This window comes from Cebidichthys violaceus, unplaced genomic scaffold (assembly GCF_023349555.1).
Source record: "Cebidichthys violaceus isolate CVI_PGR_0920_01 unplaced genomic scaffold, fCebVio1.0.p SCAF_37, whole genome shotgun sequence".
NCBI lineage: Eukaryota > Metazoa > Chordata > Actinopteri > Perciformes > Stichaeidae > Cebidichthys > Cebidichthys violaceus.
Window position 1 is genome coordinate 584,486 of NW_027176561.1, and position 18,917 is coordinate 603,402.

The 18,917-nt window shown below is 42.5% G+C and overlaps 3 protein-coding genes across 3 annotated transcripts in view; 2 read left to right on the forward strand and 1 right to left on the reverse strand.

Moving 5' to 3' along the window:
* The window catches only part of LOC137884276 (duodenase-1-like), a 52,270-nt gene extending 50,274 nt beyond the window's left edge, over positions 1–1,996 (forward strand). Inside the window, exons 4-5 of the mRNA XM_068726015.1 lie at positions 1,446–1,703; positions 1,807–1,996. Of these exons, the coding sequence (XP_068582116.1) occupies positions 1,446–1,703; positions 1,807–1,965 (417 nt within the window). The 3' untranslated portion in view covers positions 1,966–1,996. The remainder of the gene's footprint in view (positions 1–1,445; positions 1,704–1,806) is intronic.
* A 963-nt stretch (positions 1,997–2,959) lies between these two features.
* On the reverse strand, positions 2,960–4,282 carry LOC137884275 (duodenase-1-like). The gene is made up of 5 exons (XM_068726014.1): positions 4,181–4,282; positions 3,952–4,099; positions 3,648–3,783; positions 3,275–3,520; positions 2,960–3,171 (listed from the first exon to the last, which is right to left on the reverse strand). The coding sequence occupies exons 1-5, from the start codon at positions 4,236–4,238 to the stop codon at positions 3,013–3,015; spliced, it is 747 nt and encodes a 248-aa protein (XP_068582115.1). The 5' UTR covers positions 4,239–4,282; the 3' UTR covers positions 2,960–3,012.
* Positions 4,283–8,527: 4,245 nt separating this feature from the next.
* On the forward strand, positions 8,528–11,716 carry LOC137884190 (chymotrypsin-like elastase family member 1). Its single transcript, XM_068725890.1, has 4 exons — positions 8,528–8,534; positions 9,058–9,219; positions 11,076–11,356; positions 11,468–11,716. The coding sequence occupies exons 1-4, from the start codon at positions 8,528–8,530 to the stop codon at positions 11,627–11,629; spliced, it is 612 nt and encodes a 203-aa protein (XP_068581991.1). The 3' UTR covers positions 11,630–11,716.
* The last annotated feature ends 7,201 nt before the right edge of the window (positions 11,717–18,917 follow it).

An 18,917-nucleotide genomic window follows, 5' to 3' on the forward strand; every position in this document is an offset into this window, starting at 1 on the left:
CACAGCTAAAAAGTGGATCCGTAACAAATGATTTAGTTTTTTCACATCAGTTTTATCAAACTAAAAGGTCACCTAAGCTTAAGTGGCTCAGTGTATACAAAACAGTGAGAGAGGAAAGTTTAAGAAATAATGAAAAAACAGAGGTGACAGATGCTTAAAGTGCCATAGATACAAAAGATGGATGCATAAAGAGAACTGGATTCAGCGAGGCAGGATCCCGTTCATTCCTATCAAAGTTACTCAGTGGCCCTTGATGCATGAAGCAATCGCACCAGTGTTTCCTTTAACCCCGCCTCCCAGCCCTCGGTCCAGACTCGTTGTCGGACTCAATCACATGAAGGGAGGAAGGGAATTAACTCTGGATTCAGCTATTAATGCATTTACCAACTGTTAGGACCTACTGATGTAGATAAGGCTAATACAGTGCTCTTACTGGGGAGTTCATTTACCTACTACAACAGAAGTTTCTTCCTAAATGTAAGTCTATAAGATAAAGTCTTTTTAGGCCCAATGGCATCACGTGACAGACGTAGATGTTGTAATTCCACGGTTTGGCCACTAAGCAAAATTTGCTTCAAAGCCTGGCGCTCTTCCTGGAGGCCTCATACGAAGAGAAAAACTGACAATATCAAATGACATCAAATGGAGAAGAGAATGAATTGGTTACTAACAGACTGTGTGAAAACTCATCCCATGTTGATCACATAATGTGTGTACATGCTTCAGGCTGCTGAGGCTGCTGAACCAGACGCTTTATATTTACTGTAACAGCGGCAATACTGCATTTCTTTACTGACCGCATACACTCATCACTATATGACAGTTAAAGGTGTCACCGACGCACAAAGGTTGTGGTTTAGGAGGTCTTGAAGAAGCAGACCTTAACCACGAGGTCTCTTACTGATCAAACTCTGGTATAAAAGCGTCGACTTGACACCTCAAAGAGAACAGGATGAGTATCACCAGCATCATGCATCCTCTGCACAAATGTCTGCTTTTTCATCTCCTGGTGTATCTCGGACGAAACGGTAAGATTAACAAATTATTATCATTTTCCAACAATTTAATAGGACATTAACCTCATTTTGATTTTCTTATCTTTGCAGCAGATGGGAGTGAAATCATTAATGGGAAACTAGCGCCGGAGAACTCGATGCAGTATATGGCCTCGTTGCAGGACAAGAATGGTCATCATCGATGTGGAGGGTTCCTGATCCGTGAGGACTTTGTGCTCACTGCTGCACACTGTTACCCGTGAGTAGCGGGAATACAAATCTTACGAGAAAGTAAGAAGTGGTAAAGACATCATGCTCCTCAAAGTAAGTACATGTTTCCAGGTGACATCATAACTTTGTTGGGTCATCTTTTTTTTGTTATCAGCTCCATATTCCAGCAATTGTTATGAAATTAGACATTGCATTAGTTTTAACGTTGTGTGTCTCCAGCTGTCTACCAAGGTTTCACTGAACAGAAGGGTGCAAACAATTCCTCTTCCCACATCTGAAATGAACCAACAAGAAAACTGCCAGGTGGCTGGATGGGGAGCTACAGAGACTGGTGGTAGAGCTGTTGATGATCTGAGAGTTGTGGACGTCTCCATCATCAACCTGGAAGTCTGCAAGAAGAAATGGTTTGAGCTTAAACCTTTTCCCGCCAATGTTATCTGTGCAGGTGGATATGAAACAAAGAAAGGATTCTGTCAGGTGGGTTTTCTGTCTGTTAATAACATGTCAGCTGGTATACAAATGCTACAAACATCTAAAATCACATAATGAATAAGCTAATGAAGCCTCTTCCTCCTCACAGGGTGATTCTGGTGGTCCTCTGGTGTGCAACGGGAAGGCTGTTGGTATTGTGTCTTTCAACAAAGGTGCAAACTGTGACTACCCAGATGTACCCAACGTCTACACCGATGTATCAAAGTACCTTACCTGGATCAATCGCAAACTCAAACGTTACGAGTGAAAATCTTGCAAAGCATACATTCACTGTACTATGGAGGTTTACAATCAGTGTGACTGAAATTCAAAATAAAAGTTTATTACAAATACCGTGTTTGATTTCCTTCTTTAACAATGTCCTCAGAAACACACAAATTGTATTTAAGTGAACAAAAACAACAGTAATAATAACGGTTATGTTGAGCGTGTGAATCAAGTGGAGTATAAACGTGATAGTGAATAACTTCTGTCTGGTCCATGCTGAGTATTTATACCTCGTACCCAAACCATTCTAAATGAGTTATAACTCATCTGTAAAGCATGAATCAAGGGAGCCTTATTAGAAAGTGGTAGCATGTTACCAGTTAAAATTACTCATTTGGTTTGACCATACCAATAGAATTATTATTATAACATATTATTATTAAAATACTTCACTGATCTTATACACAAGACAACTGCATGGCTGCACTGACACAGAAATAATGTGAGGAATTAATTTGTATAATTATTGGTGATGGAGACACATCCTCCGTGTTCAGTCTGCCCGAGGTCTCAAGCTCATCACAGGAGACTCTTGATAAAAAAATAAAAGAAAATGAATAAAATAAAAAGGAGCATCACATACTGTACTGAAGCCCTGCAGTTTGATTTTGTTCCTTCACATGTATTAGTCACATGATGCATATGCTTTGCAAAGTTGTGAAACAGCATCGCCCGTAAGATGTGGCAGGAAATTAAAATAGATGGAAATAAAACTGTGAAGATCAAACTCTGCTGTGTAAAAAGGGCAGACTTGACAGCCACAATACAACAGGTCAATCATCCTGTCGCCATGATATAAGTTTTTGCTTTTTATGTTCTGGTATGTCTCAGACAACATGATAAGTTGCACAATGTACTTTTCTTCAGCCTGCAAATAGGATATTACCTCATTTGAACATTTCCTACTTATGTTTTTAAAAAAGGAAATCAAACACGGTATTTGCAATAAACCTTTATTTTGAATTTCGGTCACACTGATTGAACGCAAAACCTCCATCGTACAGTGACTGTATGCTTTGCAAGATTTTCACTCGTAACGTTTGAGGATGCGATTGATCCAGGTAAGGTACTTTGATACATCGGTGTAGACGTTGGGTACATCTGGGTAGTCACAGTTTGCACCATTGTTGAAAGACACAATACCAACAGCCTTCCCGTTGCACACCAGAGGACCACCAGAATCACCCTGTGAGGAGGAAGAGGCTTCATTAGCTTATTCATTATGTGATTTTAGATGTTTGTAGCATTTATATACCAGCTGACATGTTATTAACAGACAGAAAACCCACCTTACAGAATCCTTTCTTTGTTTCATATCCACCTGCACAGATAACATTGTCGGGTAGTTTCCATTTCTTCTTGCAGACTTCCAGGTTGATGATGGAGACGTTCACCACTCCCAGATCATCAACAGCTCTACCACCAGTCTCTATAGCTCCCCATCCAGCCACCTGGCAGTTTTCTTGTTGGTTCATTTCAGATGTGGGAAGAGGAATTGTTTGCACCTTTCTGTTCAGTGAAACCTTGGTAGACAGCTGGAGAAAAAACAACGTTAAAACTAATGCAATGTCTAATTTCATAACAATTGCTGGAATATGGAGCTGATTAAAAAAAAAAGATGACCCAACAAAGTTATGATGTCACCTCGAAACATGTACTTACTTTGAGGAGCATGATGTCTTTACCACTTCCTACTTTCTCGTAAGATTCATATTTGTATTTTTCTTCAATGGATATCTTGTTGTCATTATTAACACTCTTGAGATTGTGGGTGCCAAGAACAACATGGGTAATGTCACTGAATGAGAGACAACAAAGGGGTGTCAGTACATCTTCTAAAATTATAATGTATAATAATAATCATTTCTAAATTTTAAATAATTAGTTTATATATCTTAACATCTTTTTTTCATTTGATTTCTAATTACATGATTTAAAGATTTCTGAAAGAGGAAATGCTACTCACATGTCACAGTGTGCAGCAGTGAGCACAAAGTCCTCACGGATCAGGAACCCTCCACAGACATGATGACCATCACTGTCCTGCACTGAGGCCATATACTGCATCGAGTTCTCCGGCGCTAGTTCCCCATTAATGATTTCACTCCCATCTGCTGCAAAGATAAGAAAATCAAAATGAGGTTAATGTCCCATTAAATGGTTGGAAAATTATCATAATAATTTGGGAATCTTACCGTTTCGTCCGAGATACGTCAGGAGGTGAAAAAGCAGACATTTGTGCAGAGGATGCATGATGCCAGCAAGACAGGTGACCTGTCTTTCTTCTTGGGGCTGTCAAGTAGACCCTTTTATACAGCTTTGCTTTGTTGGTTAGCGTGATCCTCATGTTTTATCTTGACGCATCCTTTGACCAATGTCTGTTTACCAGTTTGCAACGTATGTTATTTCATCATCATCTTGTTTTTTTATGATATCTGATGTCTCAACAGCATGAAGCACTTCATAATCAGCATGTGATGACTTTCACACATTCTGTCACATTCTTCCTCTTTTAACTTTCATGTCATTCATTATTCACTTTTATATTCAGGACACTTTCAGCCTCTTGGTTGAATTAATTCTAGGCCTCCTTTCTTCATTTTTTATGGATAATTGCTCAGCAACATTAAGGGACTTTTGTTAGATGAATTCAATAAGTGAATAACTCAGATGCAACACCAGGACTCTGTATTGTGGAAGTCAAAATGTGTCACTGTGGTCATACGGGTCACTATGAATCCATTCTTGATTCTCCTCTTCCTTTTATTGAGCTCATGATTTATTTGCTGCATCTTTCACTTTTGTTCATTGTGGACCCACTTCACCTCACAAGTTCACAATAACACTTAAATTGGGTGAATTTGATGACTAAACACTTTGTTGTACATCTCTTTTATGAAAAAAGAGACATTAATGCAAAGATACTGGATAGTAATGATTTTAGTATCTTTATTAGTATTTGTATTTTCATCATTTGGCTGTTGGGGGTTTTGGTTAAACAGCCTACTCAAACATTTTCTTCTGAATTCATGTGACGGTATCAGATGAACCACAGAAACAAGTTTCCTGCTTCAGTTTTGAGTGACAAGTCACAGTTATGAAACAGAGCACGAGTTTAATCACTATAGAGTACTTTTAACACTTTTCATGTGGATTCAAATTAGCTCCAACATGCACACCCTCAATATGTTACCATGGACTGAGAGCAAAACAATCCCGGGTATTCAGGACTCTACTTTTGTGGTCATTTTATTATCACGAGGGGACATGCCCTGTTGAGCATGTTGCTACATTTACTGCTTTGTGCTTTGCATTTCCACGTGTTGCTCATATTGTGACATGTATGTCAATAATGTGCTATTGTTGTTGATAAAATAATACATGGGAGTTTTAGGATCACATTGGCAGTATATTTATGTATTTATTTTAGAGGATCCCCATAAGCTGATGCCAGTGGTAATAGCTAGTCTTCCTTGAGTCCTAAATCCAGTACATCATATCTATGATATACATACTGTAGACATCATTACATTTGTGCTATATTATATTCATTACATGCATGATTATTGTGTTACATTAAAGAGATAGATCGGGTGTTATGAAGTGAGGTTGTACGAGGTACTTATCCATTGTTAGTGTATTACTCACAGTAGATGACAGTTGGTTCCTTTAACTGTCATATAGTGATGAGTGCATGCGGTCAGTAAAGAAATGCAGTATTGCTGCTGTTACAGTAAATACAAAGCGTCTGGTTCAGCAGCCTCAGCAGCCTGAAGCACGTACACACATTATGTGATCAGCATGGGATGAGTTTTCACACAGTCTGTCAGTAACCAATTCATTCTCTTCTCCATTTGATGTCATTTGATATTGTCAGTTTTTCTCTTTGTATGAGGCCTCCAGGAAGAGCGCCAGGCTTTGAAGCAAATTTTGCTTAGTGGCCAAACCGTGGAATTACAACATCTACGTCTGTCACGTGACGCCATTGGGCCTAAAAAGACTTTTTCTTATAGACTTACATTAGACACATCTGTTGTAGTAGGTAAATGAACTCCCCAGTAAGAGCACTGTATTAGCCTTATCTACATCAGTAGGTCCTAACAGTTGGTAAATGCATTAATAGCTGAATCCAGAGTTAATTCCCTTCCTCCCTTCATGTGATTGAGTCCGACAACGAGTCTGGACCGAGGGCTGGGAGGCGGGGTTAAAGGAAACACTGGTGCGATTGCTTCATGCATCAAGGGCCACTGAGTAACTTTGATAGGAATGAATGGGGTCCTGCCTCGCTGAATCCAGTTCTCTTTATGCATCCATCTTTTGTATCTATTGCACTTTAAGCATCTGTCACCTCTGTTTTTTCATTATTTCTTAAACTTTCCTCTCTCACTCTTTTGTATACACTGAGCCACTTAAGCTTAGGTGACCTTTTAGTTTGATAAAACTGAAGTGAAAAAACTAAATCATTTGTTACGGATCCACTTTTTAGCTGTGACCTTTGGGCTGTTGTTGGCTTCTGTCAGTGTGTTGTTGCACCAACAACTAAATGAGTGACAGAAACCACAGGTTTGCATGTCTATATTCTCACAATCTCAAGTATGTAAGACTCTAAAGTCTTGAGATCACTGACTGATAGCTAGAAGTCTGATAGGCTATCGTGACTCATCTGTTGGTGTTTGGTTTGACCGCAGTGGAACATGTGTGTAAATGACGTGCATTATGAAGTCTGAGGTGAAATAAGGAATATATGAAGAAGTACGCACAACGAAACATATGAATCAGACAAATTTGTATGTAATTATTTCCATTTAACAAGAACATATGAGAAGTTTCAGAGAGCTGAAGCATGCGGAGAAGAGCAAATAGATCCACAATATCTTTTCACTATGTTTTTACTGCAACTCAATCCAACATCAAGAGGTTTAATTACTTGCTGTGAGCAGACTTGTTTAGCACAAATCAATTTCTACCACCAGTCATGTTCACTATGTATCTATGACACTTTTATTCTCTTAATTATTAATATTTTGGACCATGTTGGTTCTCCTCTCACTTTTGGTAAATACTCATATGTGGTCACATCAAATGACCCTTCGCTGAATAAACTTGCAAAGTGGAAAAAACAGACGCATGACCAATGTTGACCAACCTGAAACAACCCGAAGGTTTCTTTGAAATGTGTTACAATCTTGATCCACAGAAACCACAGTTTTCAGCTGCAGATCTGAGCGTTGGTGTTGGTGCAGAGTTGCAGTTTTGAAAGCACACTTCACTAGTTGTATCATTATTCAACAGGCAGCAGCAGATGTTTTTAAGTGCATTGAAACATATTTAATTGTTTATACTCCAGGCTTTATGCAAACCATAAACACTAGTTGGATTTGTGTTGCATTCAGTTCAACCTTTTAAGTGCAGACAGAGTCTCTGCACCTCAAGCAGAGATAGGTGAGCAATAACAGAGTAGTACTGTTTAAACTTACCCTGAGAGGTTTTGTGAATACTAAAATTGACCCACCTTTACCAGCTGCAACATTAAAGTGATGTACACATGACTGCATCAATAACTATTTTGTGTGTCTAACACAATGTCAGTGTCTTAACTTTTTGCTGCTACTTCATGCTCAGTGTAACTAGTTTTCTGTGTAGTTTTGGGTTTGTTTCTGTTCCACCTTTAAGGTTAAGGATGTTGAGATGATTTGAGGTGATTTTTAAAGGGGTCCCATGCAACAGAAAACGCTTTGTACAGCTCCACATCTCTGCAACCCTCAGCCTGCACTAGCCAAAACACAGCAGGCTGGCAGGGACAGAAACTAGGAGCAGACCACAAAAGTCAAGAGGAAGCTTCAGCTGCGGAGATTGAGCAGTTAAAAAAAAAAGACCCAAAAGACCCTCTCTGCAGAAAAGAGATTCCTCCGGTTATTCAAGTGAACTGGATGAGAATTTGCCACCCTACCTCATCCTCCAAGCTTACACTAAGCAACTCTCACCCCCAACTCCAACTCCTCCACCCATAACTCCCTCCCCCCCTATTCTTCCTTTCTTATTTCTCACTGCATCCCTGAAGAGTGGATCTCTCTTTGATTTGTCTCTCCCAAGGTTTCTTCCCTCTTTTGGGAGTTTGTCCTCGTCTTCCTACAGAGCGTGGCCATACACTCTGTCAGAGGGCCTGTAAAGCCTTCTGAGACGTTGTGTGCAGCTTTTGGGTTGTAACTTTTCATTTCATTCATCCTCAAATGTACCAAAGCCTCTTCTGTCCATTACAATAATATTACTAATAATAATATGAAAAACTATTATTGTATCTGAATCTAGATGCATTTTTACCATGGATATTTCTTGTTGAAAGGGTTGGTGTGTTTGTACAGTTCAAATATTGTTACAAATATGATTCTTTCCAGAATAATCATTCATTTATTGTTATCCAAATTTGGATTAAATTTGGATATTTGCTCATTCCGTATCATACACCCATCTACTGTACAGTGGATATTGTTTAATTGTGCCAATTTAAAACTCCAGCTGATGTTCCAAATTGAAGCACAGTCATGACATGTACACACTCACCACAAAAACAACTTACTCACTTCCACAATAATCATTTGTACCACTTCTACTCTGAGTGAATTTGGTTCATTTGAGTGTAACTTTGATGGGGAGAGGGGTGCAGTCTCACTACATCATGTTGTCTCTTCCCACATCTACTCTACATTTGGATACCACCAAGTGAAATCAAGTGTAACATCACACACGCTGTATATGATCTCAGCTGTTACGGTTACTCTGTCAGTACTTCATGACGTCCAGCAGAGAGCGCCAGAGTTTACAAAGAGACTTTTAAAAATTGCTCTGCTCTTTCTCCATCAGTGCAAATCTAATGTAAAGTCACAAATTGAGCTTTCTAATGACTTGCCTTTCGTTGGCTCTCCTTTCCAGGCTAAGTTCTCTTGTCCCTATACAGTGACCCGAAAAGTGTCTGACCTAAATTATTTAATCGCGACCCCTGATTGAAGGAAGTCTGTGCAGCTCTGTCACATTAACTTGTTAAAACCCTACTTTGCCCGTTCCCTTGTGCCAGGTCCTGAGTCGGGGTGTGCCGCTGTTGCTGCAGTGGTTCCAGCTGGTAATTCACCTCCACCTCTTGATCCGACAGAGGAATATGAAGAAGGGTGTTATACACCAGATGATGTAATTTTGAAGGGACGTCTAAAAAACTCTGAGTCACTTGCCAAGCTGGATGTAATGTTGAAACATTTACCTGAACCAAAGCGAACAGAGTTGGTGGATCTTATAAAAGGTTATCATCGTATGGAACATGATATTGACGTGGGAGATGTCCAGCCAATTAGACAACACTTTTATCGTATGTGTCCAGAGAAACAAGAACATTTAGAAGCAGAGGTCGGATATATGCTGGAGAACAACATTGCTGAGCCATGTTTATCTAGTTGGTCGTCCCCATGCTTGATGGAACATTTAGACCATGTACAGATCTCCGAAAGGTTAATCAAGTGACTAAGCCGGACTCTTTTCCACTGCCATGTATGGAGGACTGTGTGGACCAGGTTGGCTCTGCTAGGTTCGTCAGTAAGTTTGACCTACTTAAAGGTTACTGGCAAGTTCCTTTAACTTCATTACAGCCAGTGGGTTGTATTCCTACACAGTTATGCCGTTTGGGTTACGTAACGCTCCAGCCACATTCCAGCGCCTAATGAACAAGGTGGTGTCTGGGTTGGTCGGGTGTGCTGTGTATTTGGATGATGTGGTGATTTATAGTGACACTTGGGAGACTCATCTTCAGTGCATCAGAGCGTTGTTTGACCGTCTTGCCTGGGCTTGTCTAACCATTAATCTGGCTAAATGCAAGTTTGCTAAGGCAACAGTAACCTACCTGGGAAAAGTTCTTGGACAAGGGCAAATACGCCCAGTAAGAGCAAAGGTGTTGGCAGTTGATCAGTTTCCTGTTCCCACTACAAAAAAAGAACTTTCTCGCTTCTTGGGTATGATTGGGTACTATCGTGGGTTTTGTAGAAACTTTTCCACAATAGTTTCCCCACTTACTTCTCTTCTCAGCCCAAAGGTGAAGTTTGAGTGGTCTCTCACTTGTCAGAAAGCCTTTGAGACTGCCAAGTTGTTGTTGTGTTCTGCCCCTGTCTTAGCAGCCCCCCAGATGGACCAGCCGTTTTCGCTGTATGCGGATGCTAGTAAGGTGGGAGCTGGGGCTGTATTAATGCAGGACAATGGAAATGGTGTTGACTGCCTGGTGAGTTTCTTTTCTAAGAAGTTCAACTCGCACCAGTTAAATTACTCCATCATTGAAAAGGAGGCACTGGCACTGATCTGGGCATTGAAGCATTTTGAGGTTTACGTGGGGGGTGGAGTAAGACCTTTGGTGGTATATACTGATCATAACCCCCTAACCTTTCTCCATTGCAGTGTCTCTGTCTGTCTGTCTCTGGTTTTCTCCTCTCTTAAATTGCTTCTCAGGTACCAAAGTTGCAGAGGGGAGGATACTGGATGGTCATGTTTGAGATTGCCTGCAGTGAGAACCCAAATCTTAACGGAGGGGGTGTGACGACCCTCCCACTCTGTTGGCTATGGTCCTGCTGCATGATGGTTTCCTGGTGGGAGGAGCTGGGATAGTCACCTGCTGATACCAGTCCATCTGATTGGAGCCTCCAGGAAGACATAAAAGACAGTACTTCTGGGAGAGTCTCTCTCTCTTGCAGCAGGGCCTGTTGCACCTCTTTTCATTTATGCTTTATGTCTATGTAGCTCAAATAAACTGTTTTTGGGTTAGATATGTGTGTGTGGCCTCCCTTTTTGTTGCCAGCCTTGAGCCAGGTGGTAACATAGCACTAACTGTTTTTCTTGTTTCTGCACTGTACTTTGGCTCTGAGTTATGCTCTGCTTCATGCTCTTAGATGCTTGTTTGGAAAAGGAAATGTACTTATGACTTCTGGTGACTAGTAGTTCTTTTGATTACCAATGTTGAATGTACTTATTGTAAGTCGCTTTGGATAAAAGCGTCTGCTAAATGACTGTAATGTAATGTAATGTAATTGGTCCTTGCTGGTTTCTAATTGTCACTTTGTCATTCCGTGTGTCTCCGGTTGTCTAGGAAAGCTCGACTGGGCAAAAAAGTACAACCGATTCAACTTCCAAACACTGAGGTTAAGGTAAAAGATAAATCAAAGTACCGTGTGGCCGGATGGGGTTTCACAAAAACTGGTGGTGAAATTGTTAAAGACCTGAGAGTGGTGGACGTGCCTATCGTGAACCTGAAGGACTGCAAGAACAAATGGGGTCATATTGTAGAAAATCTTGACAACATTATCCGTGCAGGTGGATCTGGCACAAACAAAGGATTCTGTCAGGTATGATTTCTCTCCATCCATAAAAAAATGTAATGTCAACGGTTTTCAGTCTGAATGGTTTCTCGTCTTCTAGAAACTGAATAAACAAATGAAGCCTCTTCCTCCTCACAGGGTGATTCTGGTGGTCCTCTGGTGTGCAACGGGAAGGCTGTTGGTGTTGTGTCTTTCAACTACCGTGCAAACTGTGACTACCCAAATAAACCCAACGTCTACACCGATGTATCAAAGTACAAAACCTGGATCAAAAAGATTCTCAAGCAAAATAATTGTTGAATGTAACGATTCTTTGATTGCATTGCATTGTACTGGCTCCTCGGGGTCAGCTGACACTGTCGCTGACTTTAAATCTCGTCTTTAAACTCACTTTTACAGAATGGCCTTTCTTAACAACTGATATTCTTTTTGTCTTATCATGAGCCGGCTGATATGTTCAACCTCTTGCAGTTATGAGTTTATGCCTTGTGAATTTCCAAACTGTGTGCTTTTAGAAATAAAACATATTATTGTGGTGGCACTGCTGTATTCAAGTTGCCCCGTCACTGTTTGCTCTATATCTGAATTGAAAATAAAATGCCACTTTCAAACGTCAAATACTGTATTTTAATTATTGTGGTTACACAATAAATATATGTAGGGGGTTTCTTTACAAAAGGTATTGACAAAACCTTTTTGGAGTAAGTTTGCTCTGCAGCCAATTCAACTCACTTCTAGACTAAAGGTCAACTCTTTCCTGGTGTATTTTCTATAGCTGATGAAGAGCATTTTCAAATGCAATTTGCAAGACCTTAATGCAAAAACGATAAAAAAAAATATACCTTTGTTTCATTCTCAGTACAAGCCTGTTGTTTTGGTTTTAATTACCATGCCGAATGTATTACCATAGATTTGTCCTCCCTTGGTTTGTGTATGTGTGTACTTGCCTGCATGTGTTGTAGGTATATTTGTTAACCTGCAGATGAATACATTTGCATAAAGCCAGTACCCACAGTTGATACGATTTGTAAGACACTTCTGGTAAAATAAAACATTAACAGACAAAACAGCAAAACTGTTGCTGTTGCAAAGCTGTGACTGCAAACAACTGATGCTCAAACATCAATCTGGAATCTGGTTTCCGTGGTTCATCTAGTTTGTCACAGAATTCAAACCAATGTGTCAGAGGGCTGTGTCAAGTCGATCCACACCAGAGGAAATGTTGTGCCTGTGTTTTCTTATAAAACTGGAGGATGGCTTGATGTGGCTGATTAGAATCCACAGTCAGAGAGAGGAGGGGCTCCAAAAGAGTGTCAGAAATCAGAGAGACAGACAAAATGAAGCTTAACTTCAATCAGGAAGACTGGCTAGCTTCATGCGCACTTTATTTATTTCTCTCTCTCTCTCTCTCTCTCTCTCTCTCTCGCTCTCTCTCTCTCTCTCTTTCTCTCTCTCTCTCTCTCTACCTCTCTCTCTCTCTTTCTCTCTCTCTCTCTCTCTCTCTCTCTCTCTCTCTCTCTGCTTCCAACTCAATCAGCTGACTTTGGGCGTTCACTCTTTCAGCTAAACCAATCAGATTTTGCCACGACGTTTGTGAGCCAATCATCTCGTTGCTGTCACAGTTTAAAAACTGTTTCTTTCTCTCCTGCTGTCAGCTGTCATTTAAATGTCAGTTTGATGAAACCATCCTCCACCTCTGCTTGTAGCACCACTACTGCCCAACACTGCCTATTGTGCACTATGTCAATACATGCATTGAATTACTCTTTAAGCATCTCTTTAGATTAAGTCTTTCCTAATTCAAATGATATTGCTACCACAGTCACTCACAGCATCGAAACTTTACCTTTCTGATTTTCTGTCTAACCAGTTATTTCGACAAGCTCAACTGGACAACAGAGTACAACCAATTCAACTTCCAAGTCATCAAATAGAAGTGGTGTATAGCTGAATAAAGGTTTATGTTTCTATCATTATCATAGAAAAGTGTGAGAAGCATAGACTGTATATAAGAAGTGGACGTTGTCACCTTGACATCCCCCATTGGTTTGTGGACTGCAGTTTTGTAGGCTTGAGTTTTGGCATTTTGGCCAAAAATTGCCATCTTGGTTTATGGCCTTCACAATCTTTTTTTTTTTTTCTTTGTAACCAGAAGTGACACAAGAGGGTGGAGCTAAGTACATGCAAACTCTCAGTAAGGGATTTTAAGTCACCCAAGAAGGCTACAATTAACTTTCATGCCCTGAAAACACACCGTGAAAGAGTTAAAGTTCTAAGAACACGGGGCAACACCCAAACCGAACAACGCCGCGGTAGCAACCTGTCAATCACAAAGTAGCCACGCCCTAAAGCATACACTGCCATCGTCCATGATGTCACTTTGGTTAGTTTGGATTCACCAAGGTCACACAGTAACACAAACTAACTAACCGATGGAGGCAGCGGTAGACCCTCAACCCCTGTGTTCTGAGAGGTAAAGTTACTGTTTCTTCAGTGGAAGTTTGGTGGCTCTGGTGGACAAATCTGTCCTGGCTCGACACATATGTACATTACATGAAGGTTTGAAAACACATGACTTTGACACGGTGCTTCTAAAATCTTACTCAATGTTTCTGTGTCTACACGGTAGGCCTCTTTTAGCTCATAACATCACGTCAAAGCCAGAAAGAAAGAGTGAAGGCAGAATAAAGTATGATGACGGTATGAAGAGCACAGAAAGATCAATCTCAACCCGACTGACGTCTACATCAAAACTAAAATGACCACCAATGAGCAGGACAATAAAACAATGCCGTAGCTATCTAGTAAAGTGCAGTGATTTCTCCCGTCCTGTCCAGCACTTCCTCAGCCTCAGCACCAGACTCAGTGGCTGTGGGCCTCCGAGGCTCTGAGGTCTTGTGTTTCATCCCGAAACCAGGAAGATTCTGTTGCTGTTTAATTAGAAATTTAGATTTTAAGCGTTTTTAAAACCCAAATCTTGTAGCGAGCGGCACCACATAATCAGTTATCAGGGAATTGGTTGTTTTCCTTTTCATATATAGCTCCACTTTATAAACCACCTCCAGGTCTAACTGTGAGACATGTACCCCATGTGTTTTGGAGCGAGATCACATGCTCACTGTTTTTCTCAAAGTGAAGGAGTGGGCTTACATGCAGCACAGACCGATGCTGTTAGAAGAGTCATTAGAAAGCTCAATTTGTGACTTTACATTAGATTTGCACTGATGGAGAAAGAGCAGAGCAATTTTTAAAAGTCTCTTTGTAAACTCTAGCGCTCTCTGCTGGACGTCATGAAGTACTGACAGAGTAACCGTAACAGCTGAGATCATATACAGCGTGTGTGATGTTACACTTGATTTCACTTGATGGTATCCAAATGTAGAGTAGATGTGGGAAGAGACAACATGATGTAGTGAGACTGCACCCCTCTCCCCATCAAAGTTACACTCAAATGAACCAAATTCACTCAGAGTAGAAGTGGTACAAATGATTATTGTGGAAGTGAGTAAGTTGTTTTTGTGGTGAGTGTGTACATGTCATGACTGTGCTTCAATTTGGAACATCAGCTGACATTTTAAATTGGCACAATTAAACAATATCCACTGTACAGTAGATGGGTGTATGATACGGAATGAGCAAATATCCAAATTTAATCCAAATTTGGATAACAATAAATTAACGATTATTATGGAAAGAATCATATTTGTAACAATATTTGAACTGTACAAACACACCAACCCTTTCAACAAGAAATATCCATGGTAAAAATGCATCTAGATTCAGATACAATAATAGTTTTTCATATTATTATTAGTAATATTATTGTAATGAACAGAAGAGGCTTTGGTACATTTGAGGATGAATGAAATGAAAAGTTACAACCCAAAAGCTGCACACAACGTCTCAGAAGGCTTTACAGGCCCTCTGACAGAGTGTATGGCCACGCTCTGTAGGAAGACGAGGACAAACTCCCAAAAGAGGGAAGAAACCTTGGGAGAGACAAATCAAAGAAAGATCCACTCTTCGGGGATGCAGTGAGAAATAATAAATGAAAAATAGGGGGGGAGGGAGTTATGGGTGGAGGAGTTGGAGTTGGGAGTGAGAGTTGCTTAGTGTAAGCTTGGAGGATGAGGTAGGGTGGCAAATTCTCGTCCAGTTCACTTGAATAACCGGAGGAATCTCTGTTCCGCAGAGAGGGTCTTTTGGGTCTTTTTTTTTTAACTGCTCAATCTCTGCAGCTGAAGCTTCCTCTTGACTTTTGTGGTCTGCTCCTAGTTTTTGTCCCTGCCAGCCTGCTGTGTTTTGGCTAGTGCAGGCTGAGGGTTGCAGAGATGTGGAGCTGTCCAAAGCGTTTTCTGTTGCATGGGACCCCTTTAAAAATCACCTCAAATCATCTCAACAGCCTTAATCTTAAAGGTGGAGCAGTAACAAACCCAAAACTACACAGAAAACTAGTTACACTGAGCATGAAGTAGCAGCAAAACGTTAAGACACTGACAATGTGTTAGACACACAAAATAGTTATTGATGCAGTCATGTGTACATCACTTTAATGTTGCAGCTGGTAAAGGTGGGTCAATTTTAGTATTCACAACACCTCTCAGGGTAAGTTTAAACAGTACTACTCTGTTATTGCTCACCTATCTCTGCTTGAGGTGCAGAGACTCTGTCTGCACTTAAAAGGTTGAACTGAATGCAACACAAATCTAACTAGTGTTCATGGTTTGCATAAAGCCTGGAGTATAAACAATTAAATATGTTTCAATGCACTTAAAAACATCTGCTGCTGCCTGTTGAATAATGATACAACTAGTGAAGTGTGCTTTCAAAACTGCAACTGTGCACCAACACCAACGCTCAGATCTGCAGCTGAAAACTCTGGTTTCTGTGGATCAAGATTGTAACACATTTCAAAGAAACCTTCGGGTTGTTTCAGGTTGGTCAACATTGGTCATGCGTCTTTTTTTCCACTTTGCAAGTTTATTCAGTGAAGGGTCATTTGATGTGGCCACATATGAGTATTTACCAAAAGTGAGAGGAGAACCAACATGGTCCAAAATAATAATAATTAAGAGAATAAAAGTGTATCCTGTGGGCTCACCACTTGCAGGAGGAACCGCTGGGGTCGGGTGCGCTGCCCCATGGGTGGCAGTGAAGGCCAGGGATGTCGACGGACCAGACCCGGGCAGCAAAGGCTGGCTCTGGGGACGTAGAACGTCACCTCTCTGTGGGGGAAGGAGCCGGAGCTTGTGCGGGAGGTGGAGCGCTACCAGTTAGATCTGGTGGGGCTTACCTCTACGCACTGCATCGGTTCTGGAACCGTACTCCTGGATAGGGGTTGGACTCTTTTCTTCTCTGGAGTTGCCCAGGGTGTGAGGCGCCAGGCGGGTGTGGGGATACTCACAAATCCCCGGCTGAGTGCTGCTGCGTCGGAGTTTACCCCGGTGGACGAGAGGGTCGCCTCCCTTCGCCTGCGGGTTATGGGGGGGAAAACTCTGACTGTTGTCTGTGCATATGCACCGAACAACAGTTCAAAGTATTCGGCCTTCTTAGAGACCCTGACTGGAGTCCTGTATGGGGCTCCAGTGGGGGACTCCATAGTTCTGCTGGGGGATTTCAACGCGCATGTGGGCAACGATGAGGATACCTGGAGAGGCGTGATTGGGAGGAACAGCCTCCCTGATCTAAATCCGAGCGGTCGTTTGTTGTTGGACTTCTGTGCTAGTCATGGATTGTCCATAAGGAACACCATGTTCGAGCATAAGGATGTTCATAAGTGTACGTGGTACCAGAGCACCCTAGGCCGAAGGTCGATGATCGATTTTGTTATCGTATCATCGGATCTGAGGCCGTATGTTTTGGACACTCGGGTGAAGAGAGGGGCGGAGCTGTCAACTGATCACCTTCTGGTTGTGAGTTGGGTCAGAGGGTGGGGGAAAACTCTGGACAGACCTGGTAAGCCCAAACGGGTAGTGCGGGCAAACTGGGAACGTCTGGAGGAGGCCCCTGTTCGGGAGATCTTCAACTCACACCTCCGGCGGAGCTTTTCTAGCATCCCTGTGGAGGTTGGGGGCATCGAACAGGAATGGACGATGTTCAAAGCTTCTATTGCCAAAGCTACGGCGGTGAGCTGTGGTCTCAAGGTCTTAGGTGCCTCAAGGGGCGGTAACCCTTGAACACCGTGGTGGACACCGGTGGTCAGGGAAGCCGTCCGACTGAAGAAAGAGGCCTTCCGGGATATGTTATCCCGGAGGACTCCTGAGGCAGTTGCAAGGTACCGACAGACCCGAAGGGCTACAGCCGCTGCCGTGAAGGAGGCAAAGCAGCGGGTGTGGGAGGAGTTCGGAGTGGCCATGGAGAAGAACTTTCGGTCGGGACCAAGGTGTTTCTGGAAAACCATCCGGAACCTCAGGAGGGGAAAACGGGGAAACATCCAAGCTGTATACAGTAAGGATGGGACTCTGTTGACTTCAACTGAGGGCGGTGGAAGGAGCACTTTGAGGAACTCCTGAATCCGACTAATACACCCTCTATTGTAGAGGCAGAGCTGGAGGCTGATGGTGGAGCATCATCAATTTCCCTGGTGGAAGTCACTGAGGTAGTCAAACAACTCCACAGTGGCAAAGCCCCAGGGATTGATGAGATCCGTCCAGAAATGCTGAAGGCACTGGGTGTGGAGGGACTGTCTTGGATGACACGTCTCTTCAACATTGTGTGGAGGTCTGGGACGGTGCCTAGGGAGTGGCAGACCGGGGTGGTGGTTCCCCTGTTCAAAAAGGGGGACCAGAGGGTGTGTGCCAATTACCGAGGTATCACACTACTCAGCCTCCCTGGTAAAGTCTACTCCAAGGTGCTGGAAAGGAGGGTTCGGCCGATAGTCGAACCTCGGATTGAAGAGGAACAATGCGGATTCCGTCCTGGCCGTGGAACAACGGACCAGCTCTTCACTCTCGCAAGGATCCTGGAGGGGGCTTGGGAATACGCCCATCCGGTCTACATGTGTTTTGTGGACCTGGAGAAGGCGTATGACCGGGTCCCCCGGGAGATACTGTGGGAGGTGCTGCGGGAGTATGGGGTGAGGGGGCCACTTCTGGGGGCCATCCAATCCCTGTATGCCCAAAGCGAGAGCTGTGTCCGGGTTCTCGGTAGTAAGTCGGACTCATTTCCGGTGAGGGTTGGCCTCCGCCAGGGCTGCGCTTTGTCACCAATCCTGTTTGTGGTATTCATGGACAGGATATCGAGGCGTAGTCGTGGGGAGGAGTGTTTACAGTTCGGTGGGCTGAGGATTGCATCGCTGCTTTTTGCAGATGATGTGGTCCTGATGTCTTCATCGGGCTGTGACCTCCAGCACTCACTGGATCGGTTCGCAGCCGAGTGTGAAGCGGTTGGGATGAGGATCAGCACCTCTAAATCTGAGGCCATGGTTCTCAGCAGGAAACCGGTGGATTGCCCACTCCGGGTAGGGAATGAGTCCTTACCCCAAGTGAAGGAGTTCAAGTACCTCGGGGTCTTGTTCGCGAGTGAGGGAACAATGGAACGTGAGATTGGCCGGAGAATCAGAGCAGCTGGGGCGGTATTGCAGTCGCTT